At 38.9% G+C, this 20,385-nt stretch overlaps 1 protein-coding gene across 3 annotated transcripts in view; it reads right to left on the bottom strand.

The window, feature by feature from the left end:
- Positions 1 to 19,701, bottom strand: part of PRKD3 (protein kinase D3) — a 110,000-nt gene extending 90,299 nt beyond the window's left edge. The window contains exons 1-2 of one of the 3 annotated variants that reach the window (XM_043988455.1): positions 19,611 to 19,701; positions 5,684 to 6,652 (exon numbers count right to left, since the gene is read on the bottom strand). In XM_043988455.1, coding sequence (XP_043844390.1) covers positions 5,684 to 5,971 — 288 coding nt within the window. In that variant the 5' untranslated portion in view covers positions 5,972 to 6,652; positions 19,611 to 19,701. Of the gene's footprint in view, positions 1 to 5,683; positions 6,653 to 15,629; positions 15,748 to 17,006; positions 17,056 to 19,610 lie in introns of those variants that run through there. The other 2 variants (XM_043988454.1, XM_043988453.1) reach the window with 2 other exon arrangements.
- Positions 19,702 to 20,385: the final 684 nt, after the last annotated feature.

Genomic DNA, 20,385 nt, shown 5'->3' with positions numbered 1-20,385 from the left:
TCCCCTCAACTAGGTATGGATCCTGCTTAACCCAGGAAAAATGTAGGCCTGAGAAAGCACACACTATTTATTGTCTCCTAATCTTGTAACAATGCCACACCAAGGAAACAAAATTTCTGAAAATTACCTCAAAATCCAAGCATTTTAATTTTTAAATTTTATTGATATTTTGTTTTCATATCTTCATTTGCAAATATATTCTCTACTCAGCAAGCTGTCCTTGACAACAAACTAAAAGAGAAACAGGGCCACTAAGCCATACACAATGGTCCTTGCAGACTACCTACTGACTTAGAAAAACATATCAACACCATATTATATTGTATTTTCATTCTGTTAAATATTTTCTTACATTTTAATCTGGTTCGAAATGGATTTCATTTTTTTCTTTCCATTTATATTGTTATAGTCACTGTAACTAGTTTTCCTCGTCCTTCTTTACTTAACTCTGTATCAATTCATAAAACCATTTCTGCATTTCTCTGATTTCTTCTTATTTATCATTTCTCCATTTAGAGATTAAGATGGTATAATATATAAGATGCTGATCTAAATCTATTTTCCTAAAAAGGGCTTTTTCATGTTTCCCATTAGTTCTTTCTTGTTAAATAGGGAGTTCTTCCCTGTCACTGATGTCTTCTTCAGATTACTTAACAAGGAGCTTTTTTTGATTACTTTCTTTCTAATCTTGTTGTTTAAGCTGTCCCAATAATCCACTTTTTTATTTTTTTAAATAAAGGCCAAATAAATTTTAAGTGTCCTGCTTTATAATATGGTCTGAGACCTGATAATGCAATTCCACCTTCATTCCTACATTTTTTTTCATGATTTCTCTTAATATTTTAGCTCTTTCCTTCTACCAGGTTAGGGCAACAGAAGTCTTAGGAGCAGAAGGACTTGTGAAGACACTGCTGCTCTTTTCTCCATTCTCTATTTCCCTCCATACACTATAGTTCAGCCAGCTTAATCTATTTGCCGTTCTTCACCCACAATGCTCTGTTTCCCAGAGGGATGCCTGCACCATGGTTGTTCCACCAGTAGATCAATTCCCTTCTCTGGTTTTGTACACTCTGCTCCTTCTATCCATGCTTAATGAAGGCCTGGAGGAAGAGTTCCAGATCTTCTTACTACTGCAGGTTTACCCTGACACCTCCTCATCTTCCTCTCTCAGTATCCCTGGATTCCTTCAAAGCTCAGCTCAAGGGATACAATGACCTGCATTTAGTCCCCCAAACCTGGCTTTCTATTTCCCTTGCCTGGGCCTTTACTTTACTTTTCCTCCATGGAAGAGAGGAGCTGGTAAGCAATGCCTGGCAAAAGTGGAGAGTGAGGTCTACAGTGATCAGTACCTGAGAGCAAAAGGAACATCAGGTAATGCCTGACTGAAAATTTTAGAGAAAAACAAAGGACAGTACCAAGTTGCTGACACTAGAAACTAGGTTTTATCTAAAAAACTGTAATGATGAGCAAAAGCAAACTTCTTTCATTGCTTAGGATGAGCATGCATTTAAAAAACAGTACAGTACCATTCCAATACATACAGGTTCATACATCAAAATAGGAGGTGTACATATCTATTATACAGAAATATGTTGGATTATTTGGCCCTACGAGCTATATCTCTTAGATCAAGATAGATTTTAATTCTATAAAACTGAATAGTCATTTCAGCAGAGTGTGAGGATATTTGAGAATCTGGAGCAATAGCAAACAATTAGGTATTTTTTTTAAAACTAAGCTGAATTTTCAAAAGTGGTGGTGTTCAGTCGTGTCCATTTGGGGTTTTCTTGACAAAAATACTGGAGTGGTTTACCATTTCCTGATCCAGCTCATTTTACAAATAAGAAAACTGAGGCAAACAGGGTGAAGTAACTTATCCAGGGTCACTCAGCTAACAAGTGTCTGAGGAAGAATTTGAACTCAGGAAGATGAGTCTTCTGACTCCAGGCTTGGCCCTCTACCACCTAGCTGTCCTTCAAAAATATGACAGAGTATAATCACTACAAATCTTAAGCACTATTGCTATAACTTTTTCTTTATATCTGTTATAATTTATATGCACAATGTTTTTTTTTTTTAATATTCATCATCAAGGCAGCTAGATGGCACAGTGGATAAAGCACTGGCCCTGGATTCAGGAGGACCTGATTTCAAATCTGACCTCAGACACTTGACACTTACTAGCTTGTGTGACCCTGGGCAAGTCACTTAACCCTCATTGCCCTGCAAAAAAAAATTAAAAAAAAAAAAGATTCAATACAGTGACAAACCACAAAATGAATAGTACAAATAAATAGGTCTTTCTCTCCTACAATCCAGAGTTTAATCCTTGAGGTGAACATTTTTCAAAGTCTGTCTGACAGCCTGGCTCTTACTTGATTATAAACAAGTTATAGGGGCAGCTAGGTGGCACAGTAGATAGAGCACCAGCCCTGGATTCAGGAGGACCTGAGTTCAAATCCAGCCTCAGACACTTGACACTTAATAGCTGTGTGACCCTGGGCAAGTCACTTAACCCCAATTGTCTCACCAAAAAAAAAAAAAATCACTAAATCATGAAAAATTTGTCAAAGATATGGATTAAGATTCCTGAAATATTGGGTTTTTTTGTTTTTTTTAGTGAGGCAGTTGGAGTTAAGTGACTTGCCCAGGGTCACACAGCTAGTAAGTGTTAAGTGTCTGAGGCCAGATTTGAACTCAGGTACTCCTGACTCCAGGGCCAGTGCTCTATCCACTGTGCCACCTAGCTGCCCCCTGCAATATTGGTTTTTTTTTCCCCTTCAGTAAGGCAGTTGGGGTTAAGTGACTTGCCCAGGGTCACACAGCTAGTAAGTGTTAAGTGTCTGAGGCTGGATTTGAACTCAGGTACTCCTGACTCCAGGGCCGGTGCTTTATCCACTGCGCCACCTAGCTGCCCCCTGCAATATTGTTTTAATGTCAGGTTGTCATTTTAAAAGGTTTTTAAAATTCATTAGATCAAAAAGTGGTCAAAGCACAACTCAGAGGTAACCAGAGTGAATGGCTTTCACCTCCTATTTGTAAAAAAATAATGGGTTTTGGAATGCCCAAAGGCCCCAGCTTGACTGAATTGATTGGAGTGACAGAGAATTAACTGACTTTGCTGATTAATGTACTTGAAGTTGACTTGATTGAAACCACACCTGCCTGACTCTGAAGAGGCTGTGTTCTTAGAGACTACCTCAATACGGGACCACCCTCAAGTCCGGTGAACCAATGGATTTGGGTGATACTAGCCAATTAGCTTGAAGCAGTGTGGAAGGACCGCCTCTCCTTGGGAGGCAGAGGAACCTGGGACTGTCAGTTAGTTGCTTGAACAAGCTTGTGGTGGAGGACTTGAGAAGAAGCAGGCCAGACTGAACTCTCATGTCTCCTCTAGGGTACATAGGCTTTTTCTTGGCTTTCTGACCCAGGTGTTCTCTTTTTCACTAATAAATGCTTAATGACCAAAACTGATGCTAAAGCTTCTAATTATAAGTAAACTCCAGCTAGTTTTCCCTGCACTTGGGACAGGAATAAGTCGACCACACATTTAGTTTTACTCATCACATAATCCATATTAAATTCTTCAAACAACTACTCAATAACCTTTGTCCAAGGAAAACTGTGGACTGGAAGTAAAGACAAGGAAGAAGGAACCAAATAACATGTTTTGGGGAATGGTATAAGAGCAGTAAAAACAAAGAATGTTAAGAGAAATAGACTAAAGGAAGTCTTAAAAACACAGAAACAGAAAGAGACTAAATATCAGTCCATTAATGAAGAACATAAAAGTCAATGATAATAAAATTAAAATTACTAATATGTTAAACTTTAATAAATAAGAAAATGAAATCTGAACACTCAATAAATTTCAAAATTGCTGAAGAAGAACCCAAAGGACACTTGGACATCATAGAAGCATATTTCTATACCACTATCTCAAAGATTGTAGAAAATGGGTAAAGATGAGAAACCCAAAGAAATTTTTTTTTAAAGAAATTCTACAGTATGAAACGATGTGGTAACTACAACACAATTGGAGGGAATCCTAGCTAGAGGTTTTCTACTTCAACTCCCACAACATCCCTGATTTATTTGAAAATTTCCACTGATTCACTATTCATTTCCTCAGAAGGCAATTCACTCCATTTTCAGACAGCTGCAATCATTTAGAAGTTCTTCCTTACACTATACTGAAATCTGCTTCCCTGTTAATTCTGCTGGCAATGATGCTGCCCTTTGGAGTCAGAGAGTCTGATTCCATCTTCCATGTGATAGCACAAGAAGACAGTGTATTCCCCACAAGTCTTTTCTTCCCCAAGTAAAATATTACCATTTTTTTTTCCCAATGGGTTCTCACATGCAATGGTTATGAGTACACTCACCATGCAGGTCACCTAGCTCTAGACATATTCCATAGTGCCAATGTGCCTGTCCACTGCCACTTAACTGCAGTTTCCATGGCAAGTAATGCAGGCTTTGGTTGGAGCTGTCCAGCTACAGTGAAATTAGAGGAAGCTTAAGAGCAGGGTACACAAACATGTACCCACCCACAGAAAACAGAATGTAGGCAACTCTGTGGAACTGATATCCTCATTATTCCAACATGGAATACAACAGCCTGATCCTAGACTTTCTCTCCACTTGCTCTTTTAAGACTCTCTTGCTGATCCAGAGAAAGAACCCCTGCTTCTAAACCACACAACACATTTTGCCTCTGGCCTCCTGGCTCCGTACCTTGTCCACAATCCATTCAGATCATAACTCCTCCCTGAGTGGAAACCTCTTAGTTTCTGCCTTTCGGAACTTTCACAAGAAGTGGTGGCCTGTGTTTGGAAACACTCAGCTTTATCCTATGCAAGTTTCTATTCCTGGTCCCACCCTCAGAATGAGGCCTAGAGTACACAGGGCAAATATTCAGAAGTCTTTCCATTTATGCCCAGTTATAAAGAAATAGTTTAGCCAGAAAATTCCCTTTTTTGTTTGGTTGATTGTTTTAAGGTTCATCTTATTCAGCTACAAGGGTGGTTTGGGTTTTTTTAATCTTTTTTTTTTTAAATACTTCCAACATTAGTCATACAAAGTGATAAGGTTGGGTCTGACTTCACACCTTTTCATCTGGTCTCTGGGGGTGGCATTAATATGAAAGCAAGTCCACAGTAATATAATGACAAACCATTAGAAGCACAAGAAATTTCAAAACAAAATTAAAGGTATGGAAGAAATTGATACATCATTTTAGCCTATTACCATCCCATGAGACCTATCTCTTAAATAGGCAGTTGAAGGCTTGGAAATTTTTTGATAGGATAATCTAGAAGGCATGGAAGGCTTCCAATCTGCAGATTACCCAGAGTGAAAAAGCACAGATGATTCAAAACAATCAGGATATGGATCTCCATAATGACAAGAGAAGCAAAAGTTGTATATCACACAACAAAAATGTTCAGCTTTCAAAAATATTAAAACTATAAAATCAATAAATCCATATTCCCAGTGTAGACTATTTCAGTTATTAACATTTTAATTGAAGTTGATATCTCAAGATGAAAAATAGTAGAGTTCATTTTTTTCTAGTACTGAGTCCTATTTGTGTACTAATTCCTTGTTAGGTATATTATTCACAAATGAAAGAAACAACATTAATTAAAACAATCAATATTATTAAGATCTTGTGACATACCTTTTGATAAACTATTGAGCAGACTAGATCTTTTACAGCAGATAAGGACAATTCCTGGGCCTCAAGAGTAACATTCTCCCTTGTAAGACCAATTTGCAACAGAAATGATATTGCATGTACTGAGCCCCTGGAATTGGTAAGCGATGGTGTGCTGAAGCTTCCATTGGACAGTCGGGCAGAAAGTCCAGTCTTGGGACTTGAACATGGAGAAGGAGTTGCAAGCACAGCAGAGAGGGATGCAGGTGAGAGAGACTTCTGTGCCGATGGAGGTGAGTTGTTTGCGGACATCTGCCTTTCTTTAAATCTTTGAAATAGCTGTCAATTTATTTTAAATGTGATAAAGAGGGTCTTAAAAATTATAGCACTAAAAAGAATTCTTTCACTTTTTGATTTAATTAAAAGTTTCTTGCTTATTATCCCTTTTAAGCCACACATGCCAATGATCACAAGTTCTTCAGCTAAGAGCTATATTAGTAACTAGTCCTTTCCCCCAAAATATCAGCACCTTGATTAAAAAAAAAAAGCTGTCTTTGGGAATACAACCAGGTGCTAGGAAAGGATTTAACATCCCTTGCCACAGCAAAATCTAATGTCCTTATTTACCATGCATCTTCATTTGTTTTCTTTTATATCTGTTCTTGTCTCTCTCTTTTAGTTTCAGAAAATGCATATTGAATGTTTCCTTCCATAAATGTCTTAAGTTATTTTTTTAAGTAAGGTAATAGCCTTTTATTACTGTTATTACTAATGCTTTTTAAAAAATAAGTCTTTAAGATTAATCTATTAAAAATTATCCTTTAGTTCACAGAAATGATTGGAAACTTTTAAATGATCTTCAGAAATGTCCTCATTTTCATTTCTGCAAATATTCTCTGATGAAATGTAGAGCTTTTTAAAAGGGTACATGCATATTACATTTGATCACGGGGTCCATCCAGAAAAACTGAAGCATTTTGAAATGTAGTCTGCCTGGTAGAAGGAAAAAAGAAAAGAAATTTTACCACTTTAGACTCAAATTGACACAAAGTAAAAATTTAAGGTACAAACATTTAATACCTTGAGTAAAATTATTTTTTGCTTTTATAAAAATGTTTATGATTAATCCATTTTTGTATTGGCTGAGAATACCTAATGACTAATAGCTTTTCCTATAACACTGCTTAATTATCATTACAATTACTATAAAATTGTTCTCAAAGAAAGGGCCAGCTAGATAGAAGTCATTTCAAGAAAATCAAAAAGGACTGTTTAGCAATATGCCCTAAAATTCAGGAGACAAAGCCTTTCATTCTATAAAAAAAACATTGGGGGGGGGGGCAGCTAGGTGGCGAAGTGGATAGAGCACTGGCCTTGGATTCAGGAGGAATTCAAATCTGGCCTCAGACACTTGACACTTACTAGCTGTGTGACCCTGGGCAAGTCACTTAACTCTCATTGCCCTGCAAAAACAAAACAAAACAAAACAAAAAAGAGCCATAGCAGCTCAAAAAGAAAAAAAAAACATTTGGGTTAAAAAGAAACAAAATAATATTATTATGGGAGGATACTTCCCAGTCATATGAAGGATATAGATAATGCTTTCTTAGGTTCTGAAAGCTTGCACAGAGACAAAATATAATAATGATGAGGGGACTACAACTACTCTGAAATTTTCTACAAGTTCAATTCTGCTAAATGTTCAACTTATGTTAATTACTATTTCATCTTAGAAGATGAGATAAAGAGCAAGAGAACTGTTATCAGGGATTTAATGCTAATCAATAGAGAAGAACTGGTTACTTATATGGAAATGACAGGAATCTGGAGAGAAAATGGCATCATCTTAAGAGTCTGTAATAATTCAGCCACAGAGTACTGTGCACAGTTCATCAAGTATCCTATACTTTGGGAAAGCAGCTCATAAAAATTTCATTAATTGATTGGGGTAAGAATCCAAAGCAGAAATCTAAAAAGGAAACATTTTGAGAATGATTTGAGATTTTTAAAAAATATTCTGACTATAAAATTATAAATGGTGCCAATAAGAAAAACAAAAAATTATAGGCTCATAGATGCAAAGGTAGGAAAGATGACTGAGAAGTCATCTCGTCTAAACCCCTCATTTTACATATGAGGAAACTTGAAGTTAAATGACTTATCTAAGGTCAAGCAGGGAAGTAAATAAAATAAAGAAATTAGTAGCTACAGAGGGAACTCTGCTAAGTGAAAAATTTAAAAGGTCATGTACAAAAAATGCAAGTGGAACATATAACTGTGGATGAATATACCTGTAAGAATAGTGTCAAGGAAGAAGTAATGAGATTTGCAAAAACACAAAGATAGTAAAAAGGATTTTAAAGCTAAATCTGAAAGAATAATGCTGTATATTTCTAAAGAACTCCACAGTTTACAAAAAACTTTCACATACATTTTGCATATTTCACTTAACTCTCAAGAACATTCTATGCAGCAGGCAAGGCAAGTATCATCAAAATCTCCACCAGCACCCCCCCCCCCAACCCTTTTATAAAAGAGGGTGCTGAGGCTCAGAAAAGTTAAGGGAAATTTCTAAGGTCACAAAACAAAAGCTAAAACTAGAATACAGATCATCTCACTTATAGGCTAGTGCTTCCTCTTCTTGTTTGCTACCTTTCAACAAGACATAGGCCCACTGCTTGGGAAATAGTGCCATGTGCCCTAAGCAAAAGGCAGGCTTCTTTCTATGTCCTCCTCTGTCACCACCATCAATCATCATCATCATCCCCTAATGCTATTGACAATAGCCAGAAATCAGAACTACTCATTTTTTCTTTTGCTTCCATCTCCTCCTTTGAAGAAAATGAAATTCAAAATGGAAAGACAGACCAAATAAAGTCATCCCAGAACGAAAGCCCATGATGGCCAGAGAACTAACAGAAGAGTGGCTTGATCTAAACTGGTCTCCAGACCCAGACAAATTACACTGCCACAGGCTAAAGGATCCTGCTGAATGATGTTGCTAATTTTTTGAGTAGTCATAGAAAATCAAAGTCCTACAGGTATATGAAAGATTAAAAACTTAAGTTTTAAAAAAAATAAAAGAATGAAATTTCAAAAATAATAAACTAGTAAGCTTGACAACAATATTCAGTCAAATTCTACACTGTGGGATTACTAAATATAACAACAGAGAGTATTTTGGAAAAAGTATGGTGACCCCTAGGAGACAACACAGATCCACTAAGAACAATTTAAAAGAAAATAATCGAATTCCTATATTTTAATCAATTGTTATTGTTTGGCCTTCATTCTCGGGGAAGACCATAACATCAGGAGGTGATGTCATGACCTGCAGTGAATTGGATTTAAGCAAAGGAGAACTGTGCAAAGTCTCACCAGCCTCATTTTCTCTTCCAGAGCCATCAGGAGGACTGAAATGGTCCTGGATGTATGAGGCAACCAGGGTTAAGTGACTTGTTTAGGGTCAAACAGCTAGTAAGTGTCAAGTGTCAGAGGCTGGATTTGAACTCACATTCTTCTGACTATAAGCCAGTGTTCTATCCACTACACCAATTTTAAACAATATTACTAGACTGATAATGAATGGAATTCTATACACATATTGTATCTTGATTTTTACAAAATATTTAGCAAAGTCTACATTTTGGGGGATAAAATGGAGAATTGTGAGTTGGATTTTAGTAGTTAGATCTGCAGTTAAACAAACAATAAAAATCATATTTGTGAAATATGAAAATGATACAAAGCTGGGAGGAATAAATAACATGATAAAGGATGTAATCCAGATTGGATACAGTCTTGATAGTCTAAGATACCGAGTCAAAAAACAATGAAATGAAATTTAATTGGGAAAAACATGAAGTATTCCTGCATCTAGATTTTTCTTAACTAACTCTACAAATTTAAGATGGCAAAGAAGCAATAGTAGTTCAACGTGAGAAAAACTTGATGGATTTTAATTGACCATAAATTTAATAGAAGATAGGCAATACAGGGTGTCCCAAAAGTCTTAGTGCAGTTTTAAGCTTTAATAAGCTTAACACCTATTTTGTGGCTGCCAGGGCAGGGGGAAAGAGGGGAGTTAATACAATCTAAACCACAATAACAACAATATAGTTTTGACATCCAAAAAAAAAAATTGAGTTTCATTAGCTATTGTGTTGGTTGGACTCTATCTAGGATGCTGTATTCTAATCTGAATGTTACCTTACATAAGAGATAATTTTAAAGGTCAGAGGATCCAGAGAAGGGCCACCATAATAATCAAGGATTTGGAAACCATGTCATATGAGGAACAGTTGAAGAAACTGGGACGAGTTGCATGAGGGGACTAAGACAGGGAGACACCAGAACTATCTTCAAATATTTAAGAATCTGTCATATGATTGGGGGGGGGGGAGACTTATCTGTATTGCTCCAGAAGATACACACAACTAGGATCAACGAGTGAAAGTCATAGGAAAGCAGATTTCATCCCAATATAAAGACTATTCTAATAATTATTTGTTTGAAAAAATGGAATAAGCTGCCTTTTCAGGAAACAAGTTCTCTACCACAGGCATTTAAGCAAAGGTTGGATATATACCAACTTCACCATTAATTCTAAGATAACTAGATTTTAAAAAGCAAATACTCCTAGATGAATCGACCCATTCAAACTGAAATAGAAATGACCAGTATCAAACACTTTCCCTAAATAGGAATGACAGTACTGAGGGAGTGGGTTAATGGATGTAAGTGGAAGAAAGGGATCTAAAAGAGGGAAGGCAGAGTAACAGATAAATATACCTATTTATCACAATTTTAACTGTCACCATCCCTATCTGTACACTTTAATAAACTCTAGGTATTTTTCTTAGGGGGAATATGTTTCTGCCATGACTGTGTAGAGGTTTTGGAAGTTCATGTAAATTTATTATATGTAATGTAATTGGCAGATGGAAAGTGTACATTATGTGATGCTAGTTCACTTTTCTGGACAATAAATTACAAAACTGCTTTTTGTGACTTTGACAAAGCATAGAATTAAAATTTCCTTAAATATTAAGATTACATATCTGACTCAAACATTTTTAAATAGCAAGACAAAACAACATAATAGAATAGTCAGTTGGGTGTAATAACATCACAAATAGTATCCTATTATACTGAGGATACTATACTATAAATCTCAAAAGAGTAATGCTATTCATAAAGGCTACTTGATAGTTATATATTTTTACATACAAGTAAAAGATATGCAAATTCTTAAATAATAATGTATTTTTATTTGTTACGCCCTTTTCATCAAATTTCATTCCTATTTTCCCATTAGTGCTTAGCAGCTAAATAACAGTAAAATTTCATGAACATTTAATAAGATGACTAAATTCAATACCAAAATATACATTATTTCTATATTAAGATATATCCAAACAATCAGGGCAATTTTTATAGAAAACATTTAATAAGCTACTGTAATACATTTCAACAGGCACACACAAAAAACTAAGTGAGCTGTCACATTCGCTTCTACCCACTCATTCCATCTGTTTTCCTTCTCCTTGCTTTGTTTATGTGATCAACTTAATTGGAACTCTGATTTGCTGTGCAAAAGGCAGTTAATATGTAGAGGTCAAAATGGTAGACTGGAATTCAGAAAACCTGAGGTCTACATTAACTGTCTGGAAGAGAGCCACTTTCTCAACTGTATGGATACATCATGGAACATCTATGTACACCTTTAACCTTCAATTATAAAATGGAGAAAATGGTACCTGCCTTTATCAAACCAATGAGATAAATCAACTGGATAAAAGCCATGTGTTTTTAACACCTAGAAGAGAAAGACCAAACCACTGATATTATCACCAAGTTGGCAAGTACTTCTATTCCGTTTATTAAGAACTTCTCTGGTGCTGTTTCAAAGGTATCTGTGACATAGTCCTTTCCAATAATCCTTCACAGGATACAGAGGAGAAATGAATGGCTTCTATCTCTTCAAAACCCACACTTCCCATTTTAGTATTTCAAGACTCTTCATTTTTTTCTCTGAATCTGTTACACAGTTGTAAAATACATTAAAAGCAAGCTTGATATTTTAGCTTACAATTATTTGTACTGGAGAAGAAAATGAGAAAATATGTGGTTTTTATATTTAGAACACGAAGAATGGAATAACCCTTACAAGTACCCTCACTAGAAACTAACCCATTCATTTCAATTCCATCTCGTTTCTATTTGGAATGTGGAGGAGCCAAAGGTTTGGTGGTGGTGGCGGTGGTGGTTGTTGTTGCTGACAGACGTGTATGCACTGATTAGAATATAATGTGGCCTGTTTCAAGGGATATTAACCGTGTGGCCGTTTATAATTTCCTTAGATTTGAAGCTTTCATGGAAAATACTTGTTTGTTTCATAATCATTGCAGTGATTTAAAACTGACCCACGAAAAACCTTTTTTCCATGAGATGTTTCTTTTAACAACATGGCTTTTACTGAGACAAAAATCAACGTTTTCTATTCACAAATTCGCCCAAGGCAAAGTAGCCCTTTTCTCCTAAGAATTCAACAGGCACTGGTCACCAGGTCTCCACTAAGTACTTGATGTCCCCCATTTTGCTGTATGTGGCCAAAGCCTTATGATTTGCAATACAATGAATAGCTGCTAACTCAGGTAGAATAAAGGAAGTTGGAAGGCATGCACTCTCCTTTCTATCTAGACTGAGACCAATTTTCAGCTAACAGACCATAAATTGGACAAGTTCAAGTCTAGAAGCTTTCAAGGCAGGAATGATCAATGATTGTATGTTGGGCTTGATGTATCTATCACCATTCTGCACCAATGCTTATTGAAAAGTCTGACATTAATATTCAAAGAAGCAATTTATCAAATGCTTTAATAGCAAAACTTCAAAAAGAGGAAACAGGTAAGTTGGGGTTTTTTACCCCAAAGTTGTTCTTGAAATTGACAGTGAAATAGATGTGTACATTAAGAAGATCAACTTGAATTAAGTAATTGGGGAGAATCTTAATATAATACAAACAGCTCTATCTGAGCTATGCTTAACTTTTAATATAATACAAAGACTAACAGAACTGGAAGTCATGAACCCCCATTGCCCCAGTATAATTCTAACATGATTTAATGATAAAAATTACCAAACTCTTAAATAATGTCCCAACACAGCAAGTATTGCATCAGTTAACTTTTTTGAAAATAGGCAATAACTGAAAATGTTCCAAATAAGTTTAGATTTCTGTCTCTTGAAATAAAGGCTAAATGTTTCTTTTCTGACCAAAGCAGAGAAATTGACTTAAATGTATGTTCTTCATATAAGTAATTGCTATTAATTTTACATGGAAAATACTTTGTAAGATAACCAAATGGTTTATTTATGTCAATGGTTCCATTAAAACTAATCCACTCAACATCAACCAATTTCTATTTTAAAAAGGTCATCTGATGAAACTGAAAGTTTATGGCTTTTATACATTTAAAAAGCTCTTTGGCATGTTTGGGTTTTTTTAATTAAGTTTTAAAAAGTAAACTGGAGAACATACTTAAATCTGAGCTGTTTTGATGTAAAATGTTATATTTTAAAGTACAAGGAACATCAAGGAAATTTGTTATAGAGGATAAGTATAAGCTCTTCTCATCAGCCATGTCATCATTTATACACTATCTTCTATTGGGCTGAAAACTATGATTAATGATACTGACATTATAAACATTACTTTTGGTTTTGTTCAGTTGTGTCTGACTCTTTATAACCCCATTTGAGATTTTCTTGGCAAAGTTACTGGAGTGATTTACCATTTCCTTCTCCAACTCATTTGACAGATGAGGAAACTGAGGCAAAGGGGATTAAGTGACTTGCCCTGGGTAGCAAAACTAATTAGTATCTGAACTCAGGTTCTCTTGACTCCAGGCCCAGGGTTCTATCCACCTAACTGCCCAAATATTACTTTAACCAAAATTAATTTATCAAAAATCTTTTACCTGAATTCCCAATGACTGGTTTCAAGCCAGATTTTATTGAAAACTCCAAATAACAATAGTATTAGCATATTTTTAAAAAGTAAAATTAGAGTAAACCCCATATAAAGCATCCACTTTTATGAAACCTTTAAGACAAAAGGATGTCTCTCTTCCCCTCTTCTGCCATAAAATTTTAAAAATAATCCTAATATAAGCAAAACTGTTAGCTCTGAATGTTTATGTATCTGCAAATATTATGTGTTAAATTACACATGAAGGAAATGCAGTTTTAATAATAATAACAACAGTCAATACATCAATGAATAACTGCTCTATTAAGTACAGAATAAAAGCAGTTTTAATAGCCCTTTATAAATCAATGTTTTAGAGTATTGTCACTAAGTTCAGAAGTTGTATGACTTGACTTTTCCAACGTTACTCAGCTAACCATCACAAGCAAGATTATGAAACTAGGTCTTGCTAACTCCAAGTATGATATTCCATCCAATAGCATTTTATATCAATGCCTTTTTTTCCTAACAGAATTCTATCAACTTCTTAAAAACTAAGTTTTTGTTATATGCATAGCCTCTCCTCCTGTACAACCCAAACCCAGAGAGTCAGTAGTTCAATGTATAATTTATCCTACACAATCAAAGATGACACTGATAAGTCTTATTTCCTGTGCATATGGGTGTGGCTGAATAGACAGTTATATACATGTCGTGCCATTTATCAACAGAATGGTCTGCAGGTCACATTAAGTCAGTCAATTTGATTTATATCAGGAGCTGCTGAATGCAAGGCCTAAGTCTGAGTATTTCAATAAGATAGCTGAGGGACAATCATATAGTTATTATGCAGTTATTTATTCATAATATGAAAATAAATAGTGGCACAGTTAGGTACTAACTTTAAGAACCTCCCTACACACACACCAGCTCCAAACAAGGTGTTCAAGGCAACAATCTGCAAAAAAATATCTAAACAATCAGGAAATGGGGGCAGAGGGGTGGGAGCAAGAGTAAGAGACACCTATGATTTTCAAAACACCCACTGTCTGACAGAAAGGTGCTGGGAGTCAAAATGCAGCATGAGACATACATTTTTGGAGACGGTCAATGTGGGGACTTGTATCGCTTGACTACCCATGTATTACACAGGTTTTCTTTCTTGTTTTTCCCCCTCTGTCATCATCTCTCTGTGTCTTTCTGGCTCTCACTTTCTCTGCTTCTCCTTTCTGCTTTCTCTCTTTCTGACTCTGCGTGTGTGTGTGTGTGTCTGTCTGTCTGTCTGTCTGTCTGTCTCTCTTCTCTCTGTGTCTATGTCTCTTCTGTCTTCTCTGTGTGTCTCTCTTCTGTCACTCTCTTCTGTCTCTCCTCTCTCTGTGTGTCTGTCTCTTGTCTCCTCTGCTGCTCCTCTCTCTGTCTCTCTCTCCCCCCCACCCTCTTTCTCTCCCTCCCTTCCTCTCAGAGTAAAGACCCTTTTTACCCCCCTCCCACTGGCACCCGTCTGGCGCTGACGGTGTCACAGAGGGCAGGGCTCCGGTCCCCCCTCTCCCCCGTGTCCGCACCGTGGGCTGCGCCGTCCGGCGCCGCTACTTAAGTTCCCCGACCCCGCGGGTCCCGGGCACGCCTCGGACGCGGTCTCCGTGAGTGACCGGGGCGGACACCTGGTCGGCCGCGGGCCCCGGCCGGGCGGGGCGGGGCGGCGGGGCCGATCTGGCCCGCGCGGGAGCCACGCGCCGGGACCGCGGCAGCCGCCGATAGAGCGAGAGAAAAGTTCCCCGGCCGGTCCCCCGCTCGCGGCCCGGCCCGGGCGGGTCTCCCCAGTCCGGCGCTCGCCGCCCCGCCCCCTGCCGGGCCGGGCCGGGCCGGGCCGGGGTCCCGCGCGCCCCCCGCCCCCCCCCCCCGGGCCGGGAGAACAAAGCGGCGGCCCCGCTCGGGCGGCCGCTCCAACTTTTTTCCACGCCCGGGGCTGCGCTCCCGGCGCCGACCGCGGCTACTTACTTTGCAGAGGCGGGATGGGTCTAAGAGTGTGGAGCCCCTCGCTGCTGCCGCCGCCGCCGCAGCCTCTCTCCTGGCCCCGAGCAGCCCGCGCCGCCTCACGCGCATCGCCTCATCCCGCCCGCCGCGAGCGCCCCTTCCTCTCCTCCCCTTCTCCCCGGCTCCCCTCCCCGTCCGGTCCTACCGCCGGAGGGCGGGGGCGGGGGGGGGGGGTACGAGGGGATGCGCGGGGGCGGGGGGAAGCCGATCGCGGGGGCTGCTGGGAATTGTAGTTCCTCCCTCCGAGCCCCCCGCCAGAAGGGCGGGGAGGGGGGCCGCCCCCTACGGGGAAAGCCGCTTAACGGTTCGCTCAGAGCTCTGGGTGGGCGGAGGGGAGGCTCCTAAGGCCGCCCGGACGGAAGGGGGAGGGGAAGGGAGAGGAGGGGGCAAGGGGGGAGATGCGCGGCCCTTTCTTTAGGTGGAATCGACGCGGACCCCTGAGCACCCGTCTGCTTGGTTACGGGGTTTTGGTGCCACGCTCTGCTTCCCTGGCCGCGGTCGGTGGGACAAGGTGGCAGGCTTGGAACTGGGGGGGTGGAGGATGAGCATTAAGCCTCGTACCCAGAAAACTATCCGAAAGCAGTCCTTATCCTCCTCTGCCTCCCCAGGGTGGGTCGTGCCATCCCTCCCTCCTCCCTGGCACGGGCACTCTTTGTACAGCAGCCCTGGCGTGCCAAGAGGTTCAGCAAACTGAGCAGCGTGGTCCGGGCACGCGATGTGCCCCCTCGTCTGCTACCCCACCACTACGAGGGAGGATCGGAGCCAAAGGCAGCCTGGATTTCACCCTGGCACTTTCTGAGCGTATTTGGTAGGCAGGGCTAGGGCACCTCCAAAGAACCCACGGAAAGGTGTGGATAAGGACCTTGGTAGTACACACTGAAAAAAAAAAATCACAACCGTCCTGCATGCAACTGGTGTCTTGGCAGATGGCAGACTTTGTCTCTGGAAGTGGTATATTTTCCACTTAAAATTTAAAAATATAAGATATTTTATTTGGTAAGAACATAAGCTATATGAAAACAATCCGATTGTCTTCAGTAGACAATGTATCCCTCCCAGAAGAAAGATGCTCTGGAGATGTTGGACAGACCCCGTAGAATGTCCTTGATACAAAACGAAAGAAGGTAACTTGGGGAGAGGGAGGAGGGTGTGGAGAAAGGAAGGGAAACAAGTTAACTGCCCATACACACACCCTTTTTTACCCAGGCATCATGGATGATTCTCATATTTGCGAATGAGAGATTTTAAACTGTTTAGCTCTATTCAAGATGAGGAAAGTAAAAACAAATAACTGACAATCCTAATCCCTTCTTTGAAGAGACATATAAAAGTTTCTCTTACCCAAGTTTGTGTTTCTGTCTTCCAGTTCCCTATCACAGCTCTCTGAGCCCAACCCCAAATGGCATCTCTCAACAAGATTCCCAGGACCTCATTGGAACAGTCTGCAGCCAGTCAGAAAAGACCAACTGACTTCCAGTTTCTCTTGTGATCTTTAAAGGGACAGAAGTAACTTTTCCTGGAAGTCACTTTTCTGGAAGATGGGATAGCCAAGATGATGCATTGCACAGACCTACCTACAAGTATCAAGGCTTTCCCTCTTTTCAGACACCTCCTTTGGACTGAAGATCTTACGCTGAAGTGCCAACAGTTAAGTTAATGTTTAGAGATCCCCTCCCTAACTCCTTTTCTTCATTCCTCTCTGCCCAATTTAAGATGAACGCTTTAATCATTAACTTTTAAACAAAGGGGTTTTTAATGCTTTATGAAATTCAGTTTCTTCAGGATTTAGCATTTTAATGCTAGGTGACATTCATTCAAGGAATAGACAGGACATCATAAAAACACATATCACCATAAAAGCACTTTATATTAGAGGAAAATATGTGATTCTCTCAGCGTCCTCCAGCAAACCATGACTTAAAAAAAAAAACAAAACGTTATTTCTCCTCGTTGTACTAATGCAAATCTAAGAGCTTGCCATCTTTCTCTTCTGTTGCTGCAATCACATTAGTCCTGTTCCTACTCACACATTCTTAACACCACCTACTCCCTACTGTTCGCCTACTAGGGTTCCCAATGACACACACACACAGTGGGTTACCGAATGACACAACACCTAATAACCATATTCATGTGTTACATAATAGGCCTATATACACCGAGAGCATTGGCTACTCTATTGCTGGTGAGAGAGAGAGAGAGAAGGAGTTATAAAATGCAGTCCCTTGAATGTAGACAGTCTGACCAGCTAAGATTTGGAGGCATTATTAAACATATATTTCAAACAGGATCTGAAAATTTATGAAAAATTGGCATCACCGTATGTCCTCTTTCCATTACCTGAGATAAGAGTTGGACTATTCAGAAATCATTTGGGTGCTTACACAATGGGTGTGGGTGATTGTTAGGGAAAGGATTATTGGGGAAGGAGGTTACTCCTTGCCAGATGAGGCAGTATTGGTCAGCAAATTGCTATCATCTTTACCCTCATAATATTTTTCAAATGCACCCCATTTTCATCTTGTTTTATTTTGGGGTTTTTTGCAGGGCAATGGGGGTAAGTGACTTGCCCAGGGTCACACCAGCTAGTAAGTGTCAAGTGTCTGAGGCCATATTTGAACACAGGTACTCCTGAATCCAGGGCTGGTGCTTTATCCACTGTGTCATCTAGCCGCCCCCACCCCTGCCATTTTCATCTTGTTACCAACATCCAGTCCAGGCTTCCCTTACCTCACATCTACTATAACAGCTTCCTAGCTGATCTCCTAGACTCATCTTCTCCAACTCAACAGACAAACCATCTGCCAAACTAATCCTCTCTTCAAATAACTATTTTATCAAATCATTTCCCAATTAATGAATGCACAACTGTTCTCTTTTGCCTAGTATACTAAGTCCAAATTCAAGAACTATTTGTAATCTGGGGCCCTCTTCCTGAAACCCCTTTCCCCCTTGTCTTCCCATTCAAATAATAGATTCTGTTCAAGGACCAGTTGAAGTTCCTTCCTCACCATGAAGTCTTCCACCAACAACCCCAATCCATACAACTCCCCCTTCTCTCAAGTCATTAGGTTTCATTTTAGCTAATACTTCTCTACCTAAACATTCATACATATCAACTGAGATCTCTTTTATGCCATTTTTTGTGTGTAAATCAATGTTGGTGACATCCTATAGCACAAATTTAGTATTTTAAAACAGTTTTGGACCTGAATTATTTTCTACTTGTTTTCTGAGTACTAGTCTTTTCTGCCCTATAAGATTGTTTGAGAACTAAGACTGTATTTTCTTTTTGTTTTCTTAGTTTTCCTTAAAGCAGCCTAGCACAGTATTGTAAGTATAACACATATAAATATGTGTCTATCATTTTGGTTTTTAAAGAGGTCACCCAGTATAATAGAAAGATCATTGGATCTAGAATCAAAAAACCTGAGTGCAAATTTCAACTCTTGCTGTGTATTACAACTCAAAGGAACTTAGTTAACTTCCCCGGACTTCAGCTTTTATCTGAGTAGTGTAGCTTAAAGAGATGTAGAATAACATGTTAAAAAAAAAAAGGAAAAAAATCATTCTTATTTGCTATTTTGACTGCAGACTTAAGGAGGTACTCAAATGTACTTACGGAGTCAAAAATAGAACTAAATTAAGCTTGCTTGTGTTATTGTGGAATCATTTTTTTTTAATTCTGGCCTTTATTATGTTTACTTTAAATGGATTTTAATCTAAAATCAGCTTGTGAAATATTCTGTACCCCAATTAGGATTTGATATGAAGATATCCAACTAGAAAAAAACAAAGAGAGAGCCACAGAACTGAATAGAAGACTAAAATTTTAAACTTAATAAAATTATTAATCATAGCTGGATTTTAATAAGTCACCAGAAATACAGCACACCTGACCAATGAACCATGCCTAAGGAAGAAACTGGGTTGAAGGTCTCCTACCTGGTCATCTTCAGGATCAGGGTCCTTTGTCCAGATTTTCAGCCTCACTCCTTGCCTGTAGCAGCACTGGGGCGAAGTTGCTGACTGCTCATCCAAGGGCTGGAGTTAGAGTAACAGAGGGTTTAATCCAAGAGGTCCTAGGCCTGAAGGCCTTTTTAAGTCTTCAAGAGGAAGTGCCTGTGGACTTTCTCGAGAGGGCCCTCGGGTGACCAGAAGGTGTCACTGCAACATTGTCTATGTTAACATCTTGATGTGTTGCTCTAGACCAAAGAGTGAGCCAGTTATTTGTCCTTGTAGCCAGTTCAGAACATCTAGTAGTTTATGACTCCACAGTTTTAAACTAAGTTTTGAATCCTAAACATTTTTGCTCCAAATTCCTAAGATTGGCCATTTCTCTGGCAAGAACAACGACTCTGTGTCCCTGGGCTTTTTAAATTATTTCTTGAATTTCCATAAATAATGGTCCTGGGTTTAGCTGAAGGGTCTTTTGGGGTATCTCTAAATTAGTCTAATCTGACCTTCTTCCTTAAATCCTAATACAATATTTGCAGTCACCCACATTGATAGCTTTCCCTGCTCCTTGGCAATATTTTTCTATCCTTCAACTCAACAAAAATTATTTAACGAGTGCTGTGTATCCATTAGATGCTCAGCCCCTCTCCCCCTAAGTCTAGAAAAGCTACTAATTCTTCTTATATATGCTGGTTAAAAATTATTTTATACCACTCCTTTCTCTAGAAGCTTAAGCATTCTCTTTTTTTCTGGTAGGACTTTT

This window comes from Dromiciops gliroides, chromosome 2 (genome assembly GCF_019393635.1).
Source record: "Dromiciops gliroides isolate mDroGli1 chromosome 2, mDroGli1.pri, whole genome shotgun sequence".
Classification (NCBI taxonomy): Eukaryota; Metazoa; Chordata; class Mammalia; order Microbiotheria; family Microbiotheriidae; genus Dromiciops; species Dromiciops gliroides.
This window is presented reverse-complemented; position numbering and strand designations above follow the sequence as displayed.